Source organism: Anolis carolinensis, chromosome 6 (assembly GCF_035594765.1).
Source record: "Anolis carolinensis isolate JA03-04 chromosome 6, rAnoCar3.1.pri, whole genome shotgun sequence".
Classification (NCBI taxonomy): domain Eukaryota; kingdom Metazoa; phylum Chordata; class Lepidosauria; order Squamata; family Dactyloidae; genus Anolis; species Anolis carolinensis.
In genome coordinates this window covers 19360884-19380636 of record NC_085846.1, presented here as the reverse complement: position 1 = coordinate 19380636, position 19753 = coordinate 19360884, and the positions used below count along the sequence as shown (strand labels likewise).

At 40.3% G+C, this 19753-nt stretch overlaps 1 protein-coding gene across 2 annotated transcripts; it reads right to left on the bottom strand.

Annotated features, from left to right (window-relative positions):
• Nucleotides 1-250: 250 nt before the first annotated feature.
• LOC100553133 (serine protease 27) lies at nucleotides 251-19508 on the bottom strand. Of its 2 annotated transcripts, none has more exons than XM_016996183.2 (6): nucleotides 19080-19508; nucleotides 7844-7870; nucleotides 6601-6763; nucleotides 6231-6502; nucleotides 4244-4413; nucleotides 251-3463 (listed from the first exon to the last, which is right to left on the bottom strand). In XM_016996183.2, exons 1-6 carry the CDS (start codon nucleotides 19216-19218, stop codon nucleotides 3161-3163), a joined length of 1074 nt encoding a protein of 357 aa, XP_016851672.2. In that variant the 5' UTR covers nucleotides 19219-19508; the 3' UTR covers nucleotides 251-3160. The 2 variants fall into 2 exon arrangements, with proteins under 2 accessions (XP_016851672.2, XP_008115754.1); XM_008117547.3 differs by lacking the exon at nucleotides 19080-19508 and adding an exon at nucleotides 18417-19073.
• Nucleotides 19509-19753: the final 245 nt, after the last annotated feature.

Genomic DNA, 19753 nt, shown 5'->3' with positions numbered 1-19753 from the left:
GTATGTCCTGTGAGATGTCTACCTAGAGACCATAAAATTGCATTACAAGTCATTTTTTCCTATATGAGATTTTCAGAAATGCTGTTCTGAGAGAAGATGCAAAAAATTCTGCCAGATTACAGTTCCATGGAATGAATTAATACAAAGTCACTGAAGCTTTGTAATGTATGCAAACCTTGGTATGTATAGTTGAATAGATGGGATTAATGTAATGTAAGTGAACTAAAAGAAATATTCAAAATAAGGCATGTTTCAAATTTAGACATTCCAAAGGCCTTTTTTATTAGCATGAAATATAAATATCTAAATTCTTGAATCCGAACATCCAAAGCTTAAGTTAAGCCTTGCATATCTGATTTCATTCATATGTTGTTATACTAATAGGCTTTTGGAAAATGCTAGGTTGCAAAAATTCAAATGTAAATAAACAAGTTGTCATTGCTGTGCAGTTTTGATACATTTAGAAATACATTCAACATCAGAGGTAGTAACAGGCATTCCATAGATATGTGAACATTTCAGTATCTGTCCCATAACCATCAGTCATCTTCTCTTAATCTAAACGTGCTTTCTCAACAACAATTTTTAAAAGTCAGGTAACAGGTTTGGATTCTAGAGTGTTTACTTATTTTCTGACAGTTTATCCCAGATCCTTATTTCATTCTCACCTTAGGGGAAGGGAGATCATTTCAACAAGAAAACTGAATCTAGTGCAAATGAAATGTATTTTGCACACACACACAAAAACCAGTTTTCTATGCAAAATGTGCTTGAAGAAAAACGGGTTGGGGTTTTTTGCCCCAAATCCAAACAGTTTTGGAACAATTTACAATTTCTTAGTGGAAAGTCTCGAGTGTTAAAGGCACCCTCTTACATCAAGAATATGAAAATTAATGGGTATTCTTTACATCTCTTACTGCAAAAATGAATAAAAATTATGCTATATACTCTTGAGGCAAGGAATTACTTTTAGATGGGGAAATTGATGAAAAGTAGATGGTGACTGAGATGATGTCAGCAACCTCAATATCCACTCATCACTAATAGGGATTGGAAGTTCAATGACATCTGGAGAGCTGGCTTTTTTGTGTCAGGAGCAACTTGAGAAATTGAAAGTCGCTTCTGGTGTAAAATAATTGGCCGTCTGCAAGGATGGGGGACATCCAGGGGAGACCTGGATGTTTTGATGATTTTACCATCCTTGTGGAAAGCTGCTAGTTGTCCACCATTGTGAAGTATGTGTTCCTGCAATATAACTTCTTCAGTTTTGCCTAATATTATGCACATCCACTTCTTTTGTTCTTTTGGGGTCCTATTCGTAGCAATTTCTTGATGATTCAATAAACAAAAGTATATTTATGTTTATTATCTCGTGAATTGGCCAACCCCCCCCCCCCCCAGCAACATGACAACAGTGCAATCTGCATGGCGACAAGAGGATCAGAAAACAGCTCACCAGCACTCCATGTGTGCCTGTTTCAAGAAATTGGCTCCTACTTTTACAGGGTTATTTTTATTAAATTAAAGAGTAGTTTGTAATGTAAGTCAAATATGTGCAGTTTTGAGAAATGTTTTGAGAAAATATGTGCAGAGAGAAATACATGTGGGAATTTCATGAAGAGCTATAAATCAAATAAATTGCATGATTTCTTTTTGGGGCTACCTTCTCCCATCAAAATAATTGTATTCCAAAAGACCTGGTTTCTGAAAGAAATACTATTAGATGATTATATTTTTTATAATGACAGCTACCAAGCCTGCTACTTCAAAAGACTGTGCTTGGGGAAATGTGGCCTATGGTATAAAAACAGTTCTTAGGGTTTGTCCAGAAGAATGGTTTTCCAACTCACCTTGGCCTCCTGCCATCAGTTTACCATTTAGCAGGTTTCACCTAATGCCTATCAATGTTTATATTCCCCACCTTACTATTCCACCCAAATTGGCAAGCACTTGGTGACTCAACTGGACATATTTCTCTGAGATTTATATCATCCAGGATCATTTTAGATATAAATCGAAAATTGCCTGGCGATGACATAAATAATCTAGTAAGCCTTAGACATGGCTTAGGCGACCTGTGAAGGAACAGCTTGAGCTTTTCTGACAATGTAATTGAGGATTATGCTATATGTGTGGTCCAAGGATATGGTTCTTCTCCCCAACAGCTGGTTGTGGCATGTTGTTGTTGTTGTTGCTGTTGTCATTGTTAAATGTAAAACAGTCCCACAGGCAGGATGTAAAGTTAGAAAAAGCTGTTCCTATTGTGAGTTTGCTTGAAATGTAGCAGCTGATTTTCTACCTGTGGGGAGAAAACCTATGGAGGGGACTTCCTTCTTTACCTTCACAGGTAGAAGGCAGAAAAAAATTAGGACTGAGGCTGTATCCCAATCTAAAGGGGAAATGGCACTATATTCATATTGAAGCATTGCAAAGTAGTAAGTCCTAGATTCACCTCTCAGTTTGAAAGGCAATTACTATTGGCAAGGACCTCTACTAGAAGCCCAGAAAATTGTGGACAAATAATCCAACAAGGATACAAACCTCTCAATGTCCAGAAAAAGACCACTTCAAGTGCCAGGGCTCAATATTATGGACTCCTGGGATTGGTACTTTGCTGAGACACCAAAAGATTCCATAGCTCTCCATCAGCTATGGAATGGATGTTCAGGAGGAATACTATAGCAAAACTATTAATCTTGGAGGATGCGGATGAATTTTCTTGTTGCAGAGAGTGGAAGAGAATACAAACCTCTCAATGTCCAGAAAAAGGCATACACAAGGGTAGGTGGACTTATTTATGTCCACCTAGCCTTATGTTGGCTCTGGCTCATATTTAAGAACATACAAAGGGAAACTGAAGTCCCAGTTGTCAATAGAAACAGCAAGGAGAAAGTTGTTGAACAACAGGAACGCATGGTGCAATGGGGACAAACAGGTATTGTTAGCTGGTGAAAAAGACTATTGTACAGAAATCTGTGTTGACCAGTTAGCACTAAATCATCAGACATTTCCAATTTGGGATGCTTCTCTTTGTGCTCTTGATGTTAAGGAGAACAGAGCAGTGATTATGACAAAATTAGGAGTTATGGAGAGATGGGAAGATGAAAAGAGGAATAATTTCATAACACTGTCCACCTGTGATGAGTTCATTCCATAAATTCTATGCCAGTGCCAAGACATTATTGAGAGTCCACACCAACATACTAAGCAGAGCTATGAGAAAGAAGCTTGTCTCCCTCCCATCAGCTCCACTGAGGCCTTGATTCTTGATTTTGTTGTTAGACTTCCTAGCATCAACAAACTGAAGATCAGGAATAATCCTTCCAATCCAGTCCTGGTATGAAGTCAAGCGAATGTACACACCAGGACGGTTCCTCTCAGCACAGCCTTCTCCCCAGCTCACAATACCAGCCAGGAGCCATTCCCGGTTAATCTTGCACATGAGCGGGCCTCCAGAATCACCCTAGAAAATATGAAGTTAGATGGGGAAAATATGGAAGAGTCAGCATAATGCAATGGTTAGAGAGTAGCCTCCTAAGCCTACTGTGATCCAAATGTTTTGTACTATAAAATGATTTGAATGTCCGTCTTGAGGAATTACATTTGCTGGTCTAATCTGCAGATAAACTAGTTACCCAGTGGCTTTTTGTACTTCATGAAGGTCCCATTCCTCTCTTCCAAAAGATTATCAAAATATATTTTCTCAAGAAAGAAAATGCATTAAATCTATGTTTTGATGGGGGGGGGGGGGGGAATACATTTATGCACATTTTGAGAAATAATATTGTTACAGATTCTTTCAGTCAGTGGGCCCGTGGTATTCCCGTTGGTGGATTCCAAAATCTTTGGATCCTGAAGTCCCATAATATACAATGGCATAGTGAAACTGTTCCCTTATACATAGTGGCACATCGAGGTTGGCTTTTGGGAAAATAGATAGATGATAGATTGATCGATTGATTGATTGATTGATAGCAAAGTTAGAAAATTTATTTTGATAGCTACAACTATTCCCAGTGGGTCTGACTACTCTAATTGTAATTGTAACTTAATTGGGGCCATTGTGGGGACACAAGGGGGGGGGGGCAAACATATTGCATGTAGGGCTGCCTTTTTTGAAAGATTGTATGTTTATTACCTTTATTTTAAAGAACAAAATCTAAGCAATGGCAAGAGAACAGCTACAACTTTAATTTGGTATCAGAAGGTGAGACAATAAACCTTGTTGACAACAATCCCTCACCTTGCATGTATCCTTCATGCCCTCCGCATATCCAGCGCACATCATATCATTTTGGATTTGTTTCCGGGGCAAGCTCTGTCCCATATCAATATTGTAAAGTCTTCTACAGGTTTGGGTGTCTATTATGGGCACCTGGAGTTTTTGGAGTTTCTTTGGAGAAGGTAGGTCCTCTGGAATGAAGAACGGAAGTTAGTGAGAGAAGAGCCAAAAACAGATATCAAAAAAGATTGGTGAGATACTTGAAAGTTTTGAAGAACAGGCAGTTATCCTACACTCATTGAGTGTCTAAAAATGCAGGCACTATGTGGCTATGTATCTGTTTGTGTATATATGTTTGTTTAACAAATCTAACACAGCTTATTTGAAATGCTCAGGATCAAAAGTCTTTCAGATTTTTTTCAGTGTTTGGTAGACTTGTATGTGGATACACAACGTGAATGAGCCCATCCAATCCAAACTGCACTTGTGTTCCATATCTAAGACACCCACCTCACCCTGCCATTAGCTGGGAAGAAGACAAGCATAAGACTGGTCAGGCAGTTAGAGCTTTGTGACATTCCCTGAGTCTACAGTAGCTGAATGAATTTAGACTTTTTCCCTTCTCTGATATCTGCTTTTTGCAAGGAATTTGTGTAAGTCCAGCAGTACAACTCAAAATCCTTCCCCAACTTCTCTTTCCACAATCAAATTTTAAAATGTTTGGAATGACAGCTCTTTGAGAAAACTCTGTGGTCGCTGGATGTGTAACTAGACCCCTTTCTCAAAGGCATAAATGGGAGAGCAGCAAAAAGCTTGGGTTTTTTTTTTATTTTTCGTTTTCCAGTAAAAAGGAGAGACTATCTGTACTACAAAACACTGCTATCTATAAATGTACTCTTTGATTACTGTGTTCACTCATCATATCAAACTGAAGGTCTTATCACTTATAGGTCTTATAAGGTCTTAACACTTATCACTTATAAGGTCTTAACACTTATACCATGTCTCTGACACTTACTGGGGCCTATGGGTCCTCTCACATGACATAAGGTCCATTTTGTTGGTCACTCGTAGGCACTCACAGGCAAATAATCTGCCGTGAATACTTTTTGAAAACAGGAAATAATCAACTTCAATCTTTGCCGCATGTGTCGGAAGCAGAGTTTGTGTGTGTGTGATGGGAAACCTGTCTGCAATTTGTCCTCTGCTAGCAGTGTGACTTTCAGGACATGTATTGGGAGTGGTCTTACCATCCTGCTCAACTCTCCTTTACTGAAATGGCCAGCAGTAAACTTCTAATGGAAGTCACAGAAATATGTTTTTTGTTTATCCATTGGAATGGAGGCCACAAATATGCATGGTTGTGCAGGATCCATCAAAGAAAAAAGAAGACAGTGACATAGGAGAACACTGGACAGATTGAGATGACTCATCCCTTGACTGTGTTATAAGACAGACACACATTATTTTATTAGATATTGAAAGGAGAAAAGGGTTAAAGTAGGGTGAACTGGCAGACAATCACAAACACTGAATTTGCAAATAGCAGTGTTGTTTTTGGCATGTTGTTGTTGTTAGCGTTGAGAACAACTGTTTCTTTCCTTTAATGGAAAATCTCCTGAAACCAACAGCCAATGATTCACACCAGCATCTATCCAGGATCCATTGCTTTGAGTAACAGTGGAAAAGATGGCTGACAAAACCTCTTTCAGCTCTTGAATATATGATTTGGTTTCACTGCATTGTTTACATTTCCTAGCAAAGAAACAGAAATGAGAAGACACAATAGTACTTCCCGGTGAAGTACAGGACAGGGCCTCTATACCTTTAAAGCTCATGAGACGAGCAACACTTGCTGAAATTACCTCTAAAGATATAAAAGCCCTCTCCTGTATTTCACCTGTCAAACTAGGAGCAAATAAACTTACAAACTGCTTTTCTTAAAAGGAGGGATATGTTTTATATGTTTCCTAGGCATTTAACGGTTACATCTTCTTCCAGTACTCACGTCCTTCACTGATGTCTCCCCATCCAGTGACCCAGCACTTCATGCCTGGGGGAAACTCCACATTGGCTGTAGGCACACATATTGGAATGATGTAATTTGTGAACCTCACTGGACGAATCAACCGTACTAAGGCAATGTCTCCACTTGTAGCCTCCCCTGCATACCGTGGGTTTCTGATGATATTTCCAACCCCTATGGATTGCTTTTGGGGCTGGGAATTTTCCAGTTTGTTGGCACCTAACATCACAGTATATTGGTATGGATCATCATCTCTGCAGGAAGATGGATCAAAAATAGGAGTGAGGGAACATTTCTACAATGACTTACAATTCACTTTGTTGGAAGTGTCTTGGATGTCAATTAAACTCACGGTCGGAAACAATGTGCTGCTGTCACAACCCACTCATGGGTGATCAGAGCCCCTCCACATATATGTTTGCCCATCTTCCTCACACTAGCCTGCCACGGCCACTCGCCTTCTATGGAGTCCTCACCCCCAACATTCCTATTCAGGGCAGCCGGTCGGCCACATACTGGAAAAGAAAGTGGTACAGAGGATTAAACTCAATACTGTTTAGCCTGTGATACAAACTGCAGGTCTCTCCATACCACACATACTTTACTTACATCACATTAAATTAAAAGGGTTGTGGTCTACATTGGGCTGCTTTTGAACAGCCCAACCCAACCCAATAAATACAGAATGCAAGCAACTCAGGTGTTAATAAGAGCCACTCAGGTCCCTTCTGCACTGCCATATAATACAGATTATCAAAGCAAATGATCCAGATTATCTGCTTTGAACTGGATTATATGAGACTATACTGCCATATAACCCATGCAAAGCAGATAATCTGGATTTTATATATAGCAGCGTAGAAGGATCCTTATTGGGAGCATGTGGTTCATTTCTTAATCCCTGGTAGAATATGGTGACTTCAGTGCTATTGATGGGGTATTAATTCCATCCTAGATTTTAATAGGAATTTTGAAAAAGTTATATGCTGAACCTGCTTTGAGCTCAGGGACTAACATCTTGCATAACTTCTTAAAAGTTCAGATGAAAACCAGGAGGATGTTTTATACCTTACTGATATCTGGTGCACCATTGTCATTGTCTAAATAAACTGTATTGGGTTCTGTTTCATTTCTAGACCCAGTTAACAGTGTAGATGACAGAGCAAACCCAAGTGGTGTTGCTGTTAATGGATAAAGACAACTTGATACCTTCTACAACTGATACCAAGGCTAGCCAATCCATTGACTCTGACTTCAGCAGTGCTGATGGGTTGGCATTGTCCTCTGCCTATGTGGAAGCAGCAAGTTGTATAGGGAAGACCATGTGGTCGAACAGGACTATGCAATTCCTGCCCATCAAGTTTTGCTGTTTAAGGCAGCCCCCACAAATGATCACATGACCTCAGGTTGTTTATTTATATACTGCCCAATAACAAAAATTATCTGTTAAAATCGTAACAATACAAAGTACATACATAAACAAACAAACAAACAAACAAACAAAATATGAATTACAAAACACATATGTTGCTTAGGGCACACATCTCATAAATGGGGATTATTTAATGACTCACTTAAGCTAAATAATAACTTACCTTGACGAGTACGCGACAAATGAGAACCTGAAACAAAAAAGTGGATAATCACTTTAAACACCACTTTAAATCATAATTTATTTATTGCTTGTAATAGCTTATATTAACTACGTACTTATATATTTGTAACTAAATAACTTCTCCTGCTCTAACCTCACAAGCCCATCTTCATAGCTAACAGGCACACTGACTGAAGAGTGAGAAAATGACATTTCCATCTTCCTCCCATCAACAAGTGAGATGCAATGTGGAACTTTGACAAGGATCCTGCTTCTGATTATCACTTAACAGGCCTCCTTCAGTTGATGCAGCTACTGGTTAAGGTGGCCCTGGGGAAGAATTTACAATTATGGTAATAGTGTTATGATAATGAATATTCAGAGGTGATTTACCAGTCCTGTCCTCTGAAATATAGCCTACAATACCTATAATACCTACAAAACTTCCACCAGAACTCACCATAGAGTTGTGTTAAAGGATCTATATCAGTGGTTCTCAATCTGTGGGTCCCCAGATGTTTAGGCCTTTGACTCTCAGAAATCCTAACAGGTGATATATCTGGGAGTCATAGGCTAAAACATCTGGGGACCCATAGGTTGAGAACCACTGACCTATACAATTCAGGCAACTGGTATAGAAATTTTCTGTGTCATCCAATGCAACTTAGTGATAACTTTGAGTGGAGACATACCATTAGAATCACCTGGAGGAACTATAAAATTTCTAGAGATTGTGTCAGATGCAATTGAGTGAAACCATGGGTACCAATTCTGTGGGTATAGAGGTCATATTATACTAACCAGGACTGATCCTGCTAAACTTCTAAGATAGATAAAATTTTGAGTAGTTGGCAAAGTAGTGGTTTCATATGAGCTAGACCAGGCATGGGCAAACTTCGGACCTCCAGGTGTTTTGGACTTCAACTCCCAGAATTCCTAATAGCCCATAGGATGTTAGGAATTGTGGGAGTTGAAGTCCAAAACACCTGGAGGGCCCATGTTTGCCCATGACTGAGCTAGACTAATCAACAATAAGGACAACCTATTTTGGAAAGCCAACATTAAAAATACAGAGGTTGTACTCATCAGAAGCTGATCTGCCATCCTTCTGTTATGGTTGAGCCTCATGGCTCTACTACTGGGAGACGTGGGCGTAAGACTCCTCGAGAGTCAGATACTCTCGAGGAGCGAGAAAGGAAGCGGCTGCGAGATATCTTTGCAGAACCATCTGACGAAGATTCTTTTGAGGGGTTTACTGAGAGAATGGAGGAAGAGGTGGTTAGCTCGGAAGAAGATGATATGGAATGGACTCGGGTAAGGGAGGATTTGGGTGCCACTGGCAATGATACTATGGAAGACGATTGGGGACCTTCAGGATTAGACCCGTGGACAAGCTGGAGGGATGGGACGGGATCCACAGCTGGGGATGCTGTGGGGCGTAGTCAGAGGTGTTCCAGTTCTGATGAGGAAAGTGATGAGGAAACGCCCGGGCTAAGGAGAACAGCTGATAGCGATGAGGACTTGTAACTGGCATAAAATGGGGTTTGGGAGCAATAGCAAATTGCGTTGGGCAAGGTAATCTGGACGAACGCTTGGGATCTGTGTGGGAAGTTTTCCTGAAGACGGGTGTGATTCGTTTGCTGACTACGTAAGTTATCCTGGACATTGGGCTCAGACGGCAGGAGGAATTGTGTGGGGTTTTGTTGTGCAACCTCTGCTTAATCTTAATAGCTTTGACCTTCCGTCGTCTTCTTGACGGACGCCATCTGCTACTCTGGATTTACGGACTGAACTGACTACGGCCTCGGATTCTCCTACCTGTGTCTGTCGTTGGAACTGGTGAACTACAAACGTCTGCATCTGCCTTACGACCTTCGGAACGGACTGGGACTACGCTGACTGCTTCAACCCTCGTCTGCTGTGTTTGTATTGGGAATTTGCCTGCTGTGTGGAGGAGTAACCTCTAAGTTACTCAAACATTGTTTTTGGCAGCAGAGAAGCATCTGCTGCCAATTAGTTGCATTCTTTTGAACTTTTTGTTCACCAGCTTCTGTTTGTTTAATCCCAGGCTGAAGCAAGCTGTTTTGATTTAGTCCGAATTAAACTCCGGTTTAATTCGGTTTATCTTTTGAACGTTTTTCTTGTCTCTTTTTTACTTTTAAGGCCAGTGTTTGCCTAGCCCTTGTCTTTTTACGGGCATTTTTGGTTCTGTAACTCCAATAAACTCTGTTATCTTTTATCTTGTGGCGTTCTGTCTTTGACACCTTCCATTAATATTTCTGCATGGAGAAAATTGGGCAGGACTGAATACTCTCCAGATGTAATTTTCAAATATAATAATCAAATGATAATAATAATAATTTATAACCCACCCTATCTCACCAAGGCAGAAATACTTTCCCCAAGCCATTTTAACTGTGTATTTGCCTTCTTCTAATTCTATGTGGAATCATTGTCTCCATGTGGAATTGCTACTTACGTACCATTTTTATCCCTGACTGTGACATTATTTTCCTACCTGTATTAGTTATGCCAGTCCAACAAGCCTCATGAAGTAAATTGCATGATGTCACTGCACAATAATAGCTGAGCAGATTTAACTTTGTCTTGACAGCCATAGGGGCAAATGAGGACAAGTAAGACTGAATCTACGCTGCCCTATATCCCAGGATATGATCCTAGATTATCTGCTTTGAACTAGATTATATGAGTTTACACTGCCAGATAATCTGGGATAAAAAGATAATCTGGGATTAGATCCCGAGATATAGTGTAGTGTAGATTCAGTCTGAGTTGCAACAATGTATTTTTGGGATCTGTAATGTGTGAATTAATCCTTTGAATGATCACACAATAAGTATGCTGGCGGCACAATGGTACTGGAGTTGCATATTTTGGTCACATGGTTTCTCCTTCAAATTCCCAAATTATTTCCACATTAGAGATCTAATCTTCCTTCTCCGCCCTACAGAATTTACTTTCCTCTTGCACCTCCTTTCCATAGCCATTCTGTAGCTAGTGGAAAGCAGGAAACATAAAAGAAGCATCTACATCTGTCCATATAGAGAGCTAAATGCAGTAGAAAGACCTCATCTTCTGGGGCTTCCAGAAGACTTCCATGAGATCCTGAAGGATGCCTTTGTGATTCTACGTCTGAATTATAAGGATTAAATCAGGTGGCCCTCCAATGCTTCCTGCTCTCCACCAGCCGCTAAGGACCCTTCCACACAACCATAAAACCCAAAATATCAAGGCATAAAATCCCACAATATCTGGGTCATCTGAGGTCACACTGCCACAAATTCCAATTGAAAGCAGATATTGTGAGATTTTCTGCCTCAATATTCTGGGTTATATGGCTGTGTGAATCACTGGGTTGTGAGTTTTCTGGGCTGTATGGCCATATTCCATAAGCATTCTCTCCTGACGTTTTGTCCACATTTATACCAGGCATCCTCAAAACTCACAACAACTCAAAACCAATGTTCTAGCAGGCCCTTGGAATGTGGAAGCTGACATATTAAGATGCCTCAAGCCATAAGGAAGGTTGCTTTGGTACTTTTGGCAATGTTTCCTGGCCAGGAACTAGCAGGAGTTTATCACCTTGATGACAGCTCTCTCTATGAAAGATCTGGGTGGTTTTTCAATGCCACCTCATGCAAACAGCCTGAATTGTGATACACTCTTCAGTAGTACCAAATGCCAGAGCCCTTACTGAAAAAAGGCAACTGATTATCCCCAGAAACCACAGCCTTATCCCTCTATCTTCTTTACCTGGGATCATTTCATGTTACACAGTTATAACATCATGACTCCACAGCCATAGCAACATTATATGGAATACTGGGGTTTGTAGTTTAGTGAGGCATTAAGACTCTTTGAGATCATGCTGTCTTACACAGTATAAGTCAGTAAATCATTGACTGAAAGCCATTTCAAATTCTCTAAAATCTAGTAGAACGATATATGCACATGTGCTTCCATACAAAAAATCAGATTAATGAATCCTCCTTCACAGTCTATAACAATCTCTTAAAAATAAGTATCATGTTGGACAATGGAATGGGCTTGGCCCACTGGAGAGAGCATGCAAACAGATAGTGGTGATGGTACGTATACCCAATGATAAACAGAAAGTTGACATTGCATGCCATATACTTGTACTCTCTCAATATATATTTAATAGTCAAACACATTAGAGATGTTTGTTTCTGAGTGGTAGAATTCAATTTTACATGTTTTCCAATCCATTTTTTTGCTAACACCTGCTAAAATTAACATTCTGAAATGGCTGCATTACTAAAGGCCTAGGGCAGTGGTTCTCAACCTGTGGTCCCCAGATGTATTTGGCCTACAACTCCCAGAAATCCCAGCCAGTTTACCAACTGTTAGGATTTCTGGGAGTTGAAGGCCAAAAACATATGGGGACCTCGGGTTGAGAATCACTGGCTCAGAGAATCAAGGTCCTGAGTACTGGATGTTTCAAGGGTTGCTGTACTTCACTGGGTTTACAGGTAATGAGATAAATCTTGGAACAGAGATGTAGAGAACTTTGACTTTATTATGTGAGGGTGCTTTGAAGCCTAGATGCCCACGCATTACCGATGCCATGATGCACTGCCTCATCATAAAGGTATGTGCTTGTGCATAGAACTTGTGCCATGCCAGCATGCCCAAACAACAGGGCATGAAGGGAGGAGGCTAGGGAAGGAGCCAGTTCTTTTAGGGCCCATTTGGAGCAAGACAGTAAACAGTGTATGACAATTGCAGATTCTGATCTCTCATGTTGCATGAGTTCCAGCAGCAGTGATACATGAGGGGGTGGGATCGAAGAGACAGCAGTGTATGTGCCAGGAGAGAATGCACTGCATGCAGTTTCTGGCACACATGCCATATGTTCACCACCACTGTACTAGAATATGTTTCCTGGCTGCTTGTTCCCTAGGCTGGAATGGATGCCCAGTCCCGATTCTGAGATCTTGTGTGTTTCCTGAGGAATCCTGAAACCTAGCCACTTTGTATGAATGTGTGGATTGACTTCTTGGTATGTCTTCTAGAATGAAACTTTTGATTGATAGACATTTTTTTGCTGGACTACTGAATGTTATTTTGGAAATGTTGTTTGAGTGCTTGAAGTTGGAACTTTGTTTTATACTGTCAGTCAGGTGCTCTTTATGTTTGTAGTTGGACATCGAAGAGACTATTATTGCATATCAGTAAAGATGTTTTAGGCATGATCTGGTTGTTGCTTTTGTTAAACTCTATCCACGTTACCAGGCAGACCCCTAAAATTTACAATTATATATGGTTTCACATTTACATAGTAAGTCCTATCCCCCTATTAACCTAATTAATTACAAAGTAAAAGCAATGATGAAGAATGAAGGGATTTGCAATCCAACATCTGGAGGCCTATATGATTCCCACAATGGTATAAATCAGATTTTCCCAATATTAGATATTCATCTTTTTCTAATATAAGATCCCCAGATGATGTCTGGAAATGATGGGACTTACATTCCAATGACAGCTGAAGGGATTCGAGTTTCTCACTCTCATCTTTTGACAAACTAAAAGCCATACATAAGTAGAGGTCAATATGTTGAGAATAACAAATCTTAAAAGGAACTTCATGTCCATATTGCATGGTAAGAATCCAAATTTTCCTTCATCAGCATTAACTAGTTTCCCAATATTTGCTTGGGATACATTCTGGGGTTATTTTGCTTGATAATTGCTTCATATTACAGTAGGAGGAAATAGGGGTGTGTCCTTTTACTGATATCAGTGATTTCCCAACCAGTGAAAAAGCCACAGATATTATGGCTTTCATGGGAAAGAAAGGTGGAAGCATATGGTCACATTCAAAGATAAGATTATTGAACATCATTCACCTGTTAGATCTTACAACATGCTATGAGTGACCAAAAGCCTAACAGTTCATGTAGATCCCTCAAGACAGAAACACCCTTTTGAGGTCTTGGTGGTGAAAAAGACGAGTGTGGAATTTATTCAGGGAGCAGACAACGGTAATTATATCTGTTGAGGAATGAGCAGAGATAAAATCTTGATCCAGATGGCACACTATGATTGGAAGGAGCGAAGAACCTATGGCCTTTCCATCACTTAGCCACCATAGGGAATGGTGAACCACATTGGGAGTAGTTGTTCATCAGAATGAGTATCAAAGTTCCTTAACCCTGATTTGGAGCTAAGGATAATGAAGGACTATGGCTCAAACGCAGAACCCATCCTTTGCTGATTAACAACATCTGGAGACCCACACAGTTCAAATTCTTGCTGTAAACCAGACATAGTTAACTGGACAGGGTCTGGAAGCCAGTTTACCTTCCATTTTCATTTATCTTTCCATTTTCAAGTAATCACAGTTTGTTCTTCCAACAAAACTGGAATAAACCATGATTCCTAAAACAAGAACAAACACAACACAAAGACATCAAGCTTTCTTATATGCCATCAAAAGCCAAAGCATTTAAAATAGTAAATGGCAGTTCCCTGCCACAAGTATTTTACAATCTCATTTTTGCTTTCTTGTTATTAATCCAATTAGCAGACCTCACAAAAAAAAAATCTCAGTTTTTACTAGGAATCCCAAAGTCTCAACCCTCTTCTCCTGTCCTCAAACTGAGAGCAAAGAACTGCAAAGCAAGGGGTGTGTGTGTGTAGGTTTAGGTAGCATTGTAATTGTTTACATAGTATTTTAATGGTGTATTTCACATTTTATTTCATAATCTGTTTTTTTATGTATTTATTTGTTTGTCCTGTATGTGAAAGACCTACGGTCTAAGCATTAATTAAAGTTCCACTTTGTCTGTGTAGATAGATTATTTATAGTATGACCCCCATACTCACAAGACTGTGATTTACCCACATCTGATAAAATATGTCTTCGCAAGGCATGTTAGGTCTTCCAGCACAACTCTGTTTCCACTGGAAATAGTTTGGCCCTAAATTATTAAGGACTGGGATACACTTGATCTGGCAACCTTAATCTTGACAGAAGGAGATGATGGAGGAGAGGGGAGTAGGGATTGGGAACAAGAGTAAAAGTAGCTAAGCATGGGTAAATTCAGGTCCGGCCCAACACGGCACGCTGGCCACGCCCCCACGTTGGGCGCCACCTTCCCAGGGGCGGTATTGAACCCCTGGGAGGCGGGGCCACACCTGGCGGAGGCAGGGCCGTGTGACGCGGAGGCGTGGCCAGGTCTGGCCCTGCCTCCCGCGGGGCGCGCCATGGCGCAGCCAGGCTGCGTGTGGTGGCAGCCTTTCCAGGCCGCGGCCTTCGTCGCGGCCTGGAAGGACTCCCACCTCACGCAGCCTGGCCACCCAGCCAGGGCGCATCCCGCGGGAGGCGGGACCGGCCATGCCTCCCACGGCACGCGCCTGCCGCAGCGGGAGTCCTTTCAGGCTGCGGCCTGGAAGAACTCCAGCCGCAGCTTGGCTGCGCCAGGGCACGCCCCGCCTCCCGTGCCGCGCACCCTGGCCCCGCCTCCCACGCCGCCCACGCTGCGGGAGGCGTTGCCGCCCGGCGTGGGAGGCGGGGTTAGGGCACGGGAGGCGGGGGCAGTCCTGGCCACGCCTCCTGTGGTGCAGGGGAGGGGGCGCAAAAAAATATTTGCGTACCCCTTTAAATTTCCTCGGGCCGGTCCTGGGTAAATTATTGAGATATTCTAAAGCAAAATAGGATCTTGAATATTGACACTATGCTATCAGATGAGTTTAAGAGCCAAATTTAATTTGTCTAGAGCAATTAATTTGGGATTCATTCAGTTAGTGTGACACATTTAATTCATTATACAAATGGTTTGGAATCAATCAAGCACCAAACAAACCTATGCTAGGATTACAAAAAGGTCTGTCAATCATGTGGTAACTCAGCACTTATGCCAACTGTCATAGATAACCAAGTTAAGTAATTAAGATCCATTTAGCAACAACAAAGATCTTGGATTTCAGAATGCACACAGAATTGCACCAGAACATTTCTTTTCCATCCCTAGCACTACCGCCCTGCAAATATGAAAGAGACCCTGATAAAGTTTTCCCTCTGACAGTAAGGCATAAAGTTGGAAAACAGTGAGAAGAAGAGAAAGCAGGGTGTCTTGAATGAACATTTGCATACATACATCCATTCCAAATGGCAAAACTTTTTAGGGTAATCAAACCTGACAAAAATGTTCCAGTGTACAGAACATCTTAACCCCCATGCACAAATCCCATAGACAATTAATCCCATCAACCACACCACTTAGATTGCCATCCAACATAGTCAGGCAGTTCTTAAATATTTTATCCTGTAATCATTTTAGATATCAGGTAACATACCCAGAATTGCACACACCCTTTTCCCAAAGATCTCCACCCAACAGGTGTGTTGCTGGCATGTTATCAAAGCACAGGGTCTCCGTTTCAGCACCAGAAAGATTATAATACTGCACACTCTACTCCCTTCTTCACTTTGATTACAAATTCAGTGACATGGCAACCTATCTTTAAAGCATGCCATGACAGTAATTTTATACATATTTAATATAGAATATACATATATTTGATATATCAAATTACAATTAGCCCTGCACCTTTACTGAGACTCAAAGGGAAGAACCTACACAAAAGTAGAAAATCCTGAATAAGAAGCTATATTCAGGGAACACCTTTCTGGAAGTCTCAAGGTTCTCCAATGCAACATTATGGTCACTTTCTCCTAGAAGTTGACCACAGAATTGTGACATAAGATCTAAACATGACAAGAGAAGTGTTCACTCTATGAATCACTAAGTACTTCAGCACAACTATATGTACAACTTCTGGTGGAAGTAAGTTTACCATAAGGTTGTGCTTGGAGGGTTTAAATGTTAGAGAATCTAAAATAAATCTCCAATAATCTGCAAATAATCAAAACCACAAAAGTGAAACCCACAAATGTAGAGGGCTAACTGTACATATTTATAAATGTATTTAAAATATATTTATACATAGTTAATACATAGTGATCTTGAGTATTTTCCCTTGAATGAGATGGACATTTTACAGGTCATAGCGATTGATTAAAAAATGAATGAAATGTGTTATTAATATTATTTTTATATATTGAGTATCTCTTATTTGGGACTAGAACTGTATTGGATTGCCTACAAAGTGTCATTAACTCAGTCACCCATGTGGACAATTTCGGAGTATTTCAGAATTCAGTTTCAGAGTTCCCAACCTGTGCTATGCTTTTTCCCATATTGAGACTTAAGGCAGCTTAGGAAATATTAAAAGTAATTTTTTTTAAAAAAAATTCAGTAATGAGAGAAAGAAGTTGCTCTTGTGCTTTGCTTGTGAGCTTCCCATAGATGAGTGGTTCTCAAACTGTGCTCCGAGGAGCCCTTGGGGCTCTGTGAGAGGTGCTCAAGGACTCTGTAGCACCTACCTCTTCTGGGGGTTTTGCTATTATTATTATTATTATTATTATTATTATTATTATTATTATTATTATTATTACTACTACTACTACTACTACTACTACTATTACAAAGGCTGGATGGCCATCTGTTGGGAGGTGCTTTGACTGTGTTTTTCCTGCATGGCTGAAGGGGGTTGGACTGGATGACCCCTTAAATACTGTTAAGTTTATGTTGGTTAATTTTTTTCTTTATTTTAAATATTGTATTTGTTTGGGTTTTTTGCACTGAGTGAATTAGTTCACACAAACACTCTCCATCTATCCGCTACTGGCCCAGCCCATGCTTGATATATATACATTATTTATAATATAAAATAATAACATTTATTGGGGCTACACAAGAAACTTTTGCTTCAAAAAGACTCCACAGCTGAAAAAGTTTGAATATCTCTGCCATAGACAATTCATTGATCATTGTGAGAATAGAGTGCTGGCTTTTGGTGGCCAAAATCACAAATTTTTAAAATGATCCATGAATAGGTTGAGGGCTGTTCTGTAGAGAGAAAAGTGTTAACACTGACTAAGGAGGTCAGTCGTCCATGACTGCCATCATTTTTCCACCTGGACATTCAAAATGCCATCTGCACAGAAGGAATATAAGGGATTGGTGCTTATTTTAGGTAGACTAAGCTTTTGCCACTCAAAGCAGCGCTACTTTAAACCTTCCTGCTTAGTTTCTCCATATACCTCACAACCTTTGAGGATGCCTGCCATAGATATGGGCGAAACGTCAGGAGAGAATACTTCTGGAACATGGCCATACAGTCCAGAAAACACACAGCAACCCTGTGATTCTGACCATGAAAGCCTTCGACAACACAACGGTACTTTTTTAGACAAGTGTTAAGCTACAGTACTTACATTGACTGTGGATGAGTCAATCCAAGTTTTTAGTAGCATTTTTTTACCAAAAAAAATTGTAGAATTATTCCTGAGTATATACACTAGTAAAGATAAGGAGTCATTCAGAGACAAAAAACAGTGGTAACGTTAATTCTCTAACACTATTTCACACGCAATAGGCATGGTTAAATGCACATGTATTTAAAACTAGAGTTTAGGAAACTATACATTTAAAATCCCAGGTCTGGATGCACAAACCAACCTGTTGGGTTCATTTTCTGTGGCATCCACATTTCTCTGCACCTATGCATAGCTAGGTGTTTTAGACTTTCCTTCCAGGGCTCGTTTTTTAGGTCTCTCATTTAGGATTGCCAGAATGAAAATTGGAAATCGTATTTGCATCTTTAATAGTTGAGAAGAAGAAGGAATTTCAGCAGGTGTTACTTTTTATCTAATGCGGTGACAAGCAACAGCCTGTGTAAATTCTTTCTTCTACATAACCATTAAAGACTACAGGATTGCAGCAAACCTACCATGATATTTATCAACTTCCTCTCGGGATGCATTCCAGTTTATCAATATCGCCCAGTTTATCACTGTTCTTCTTAAGCCAGGATGCTTAGAACTAGGCAGAGCACTTAAAGCAAAATTTACTTTATGACTGTTTCATTCAAAGACTCCGATCTCAATAAGATAAAGAATTTCAGTTTTAATTATTGCTTATGATACCTATGTATTTATTACTTTTGAGGAATCTTTTGTGTATAACCCTAAACACATTAGGTGCCCTTCTTTCTTAACCACAACCTAGATACCATCTTTTTCCTAAGTTTGATAAAAAGACTTGAGAATCCTTAACCCCAAACTAGCTCCTGGCTAACAAGATTCCACAGATATTCCTGAAATTGATTATCTAAATCCTTACCTCTGTTGGGTATTTCTTCATCATCACAGGGATTATAATACTGCTTCATGCAAATCCCTCTTCCCACCATCAGTGTTATCAACACTAGCAGCAAGGCTACTGTCAGTCCGAATTTAGTTGCCCCCCATTGGCATGTCATATTTGACTTTTGGAGATTGCTGAAGAGCTGCTTTCAATTTACCCTTCCTAGGATCGGAGAGAACATCAAGAGGGATGCCCTCTCTAAGTAACACAGCTCACTTTTCTCCAAGATGCAGATGGTTTAATACCTAGCTCTGGGAAGGGCGGACACCATGTCACCAAACCTGTTTGACAGTTGTTTTACATTGTGAATCTGGTGTCTGACAGTCAAAGAGAGAAGCCAAAAGGCATCCAGAGAGTCAGCCATTCGTGTTCTTGTATCCCCTGAAGAATGTGACAGCTATGTTACTGGAAAAGATGTGGTACCTAACCAAAAAAGCAATTGAGGAAGACAGTGGGCAGACATGGGTGCTGATCTGAACTTTCAGCTGTCCCAGTAGATCTTCCCATGGTTAGCTTCTTTATCCGTTATTTAATTATTTACACTGGAGTGGGTGTAAAACTACACATTGCCCCCAATCCCTTTGTTCCGTCATCCCTTTGCCCCAATGCAAAATGTGAAAAGTCCCTCCCCCCCCCCCCCAGAAAAGGCC

Excerpts from the sequence above, each read along its gene's own strand:
- LOC100553133 (XM_016996183.2), bottom strand. The coding sequence starts at position 19,218 with ATGACATGCCAATGGGGGGCAACTAAATTCGGACTGACAGTAGCCTTG. Across the intron at positions 6,764-7,843 it reads TTTGTCGCGTACTCGTCAAG|TATGTGGCCGACCGGCTGCC; the intron begins GTAAGTTATTAT and ends TTTCTTTTCCAG. Across the intron at positions 4,414-6,230 it reads GGGAGACATCAGTGAAGGAC|AGGACCTACCTTCTCCAAAG; the intron begins GTGAGTACTGGA and ends TCTTCATTCCAG.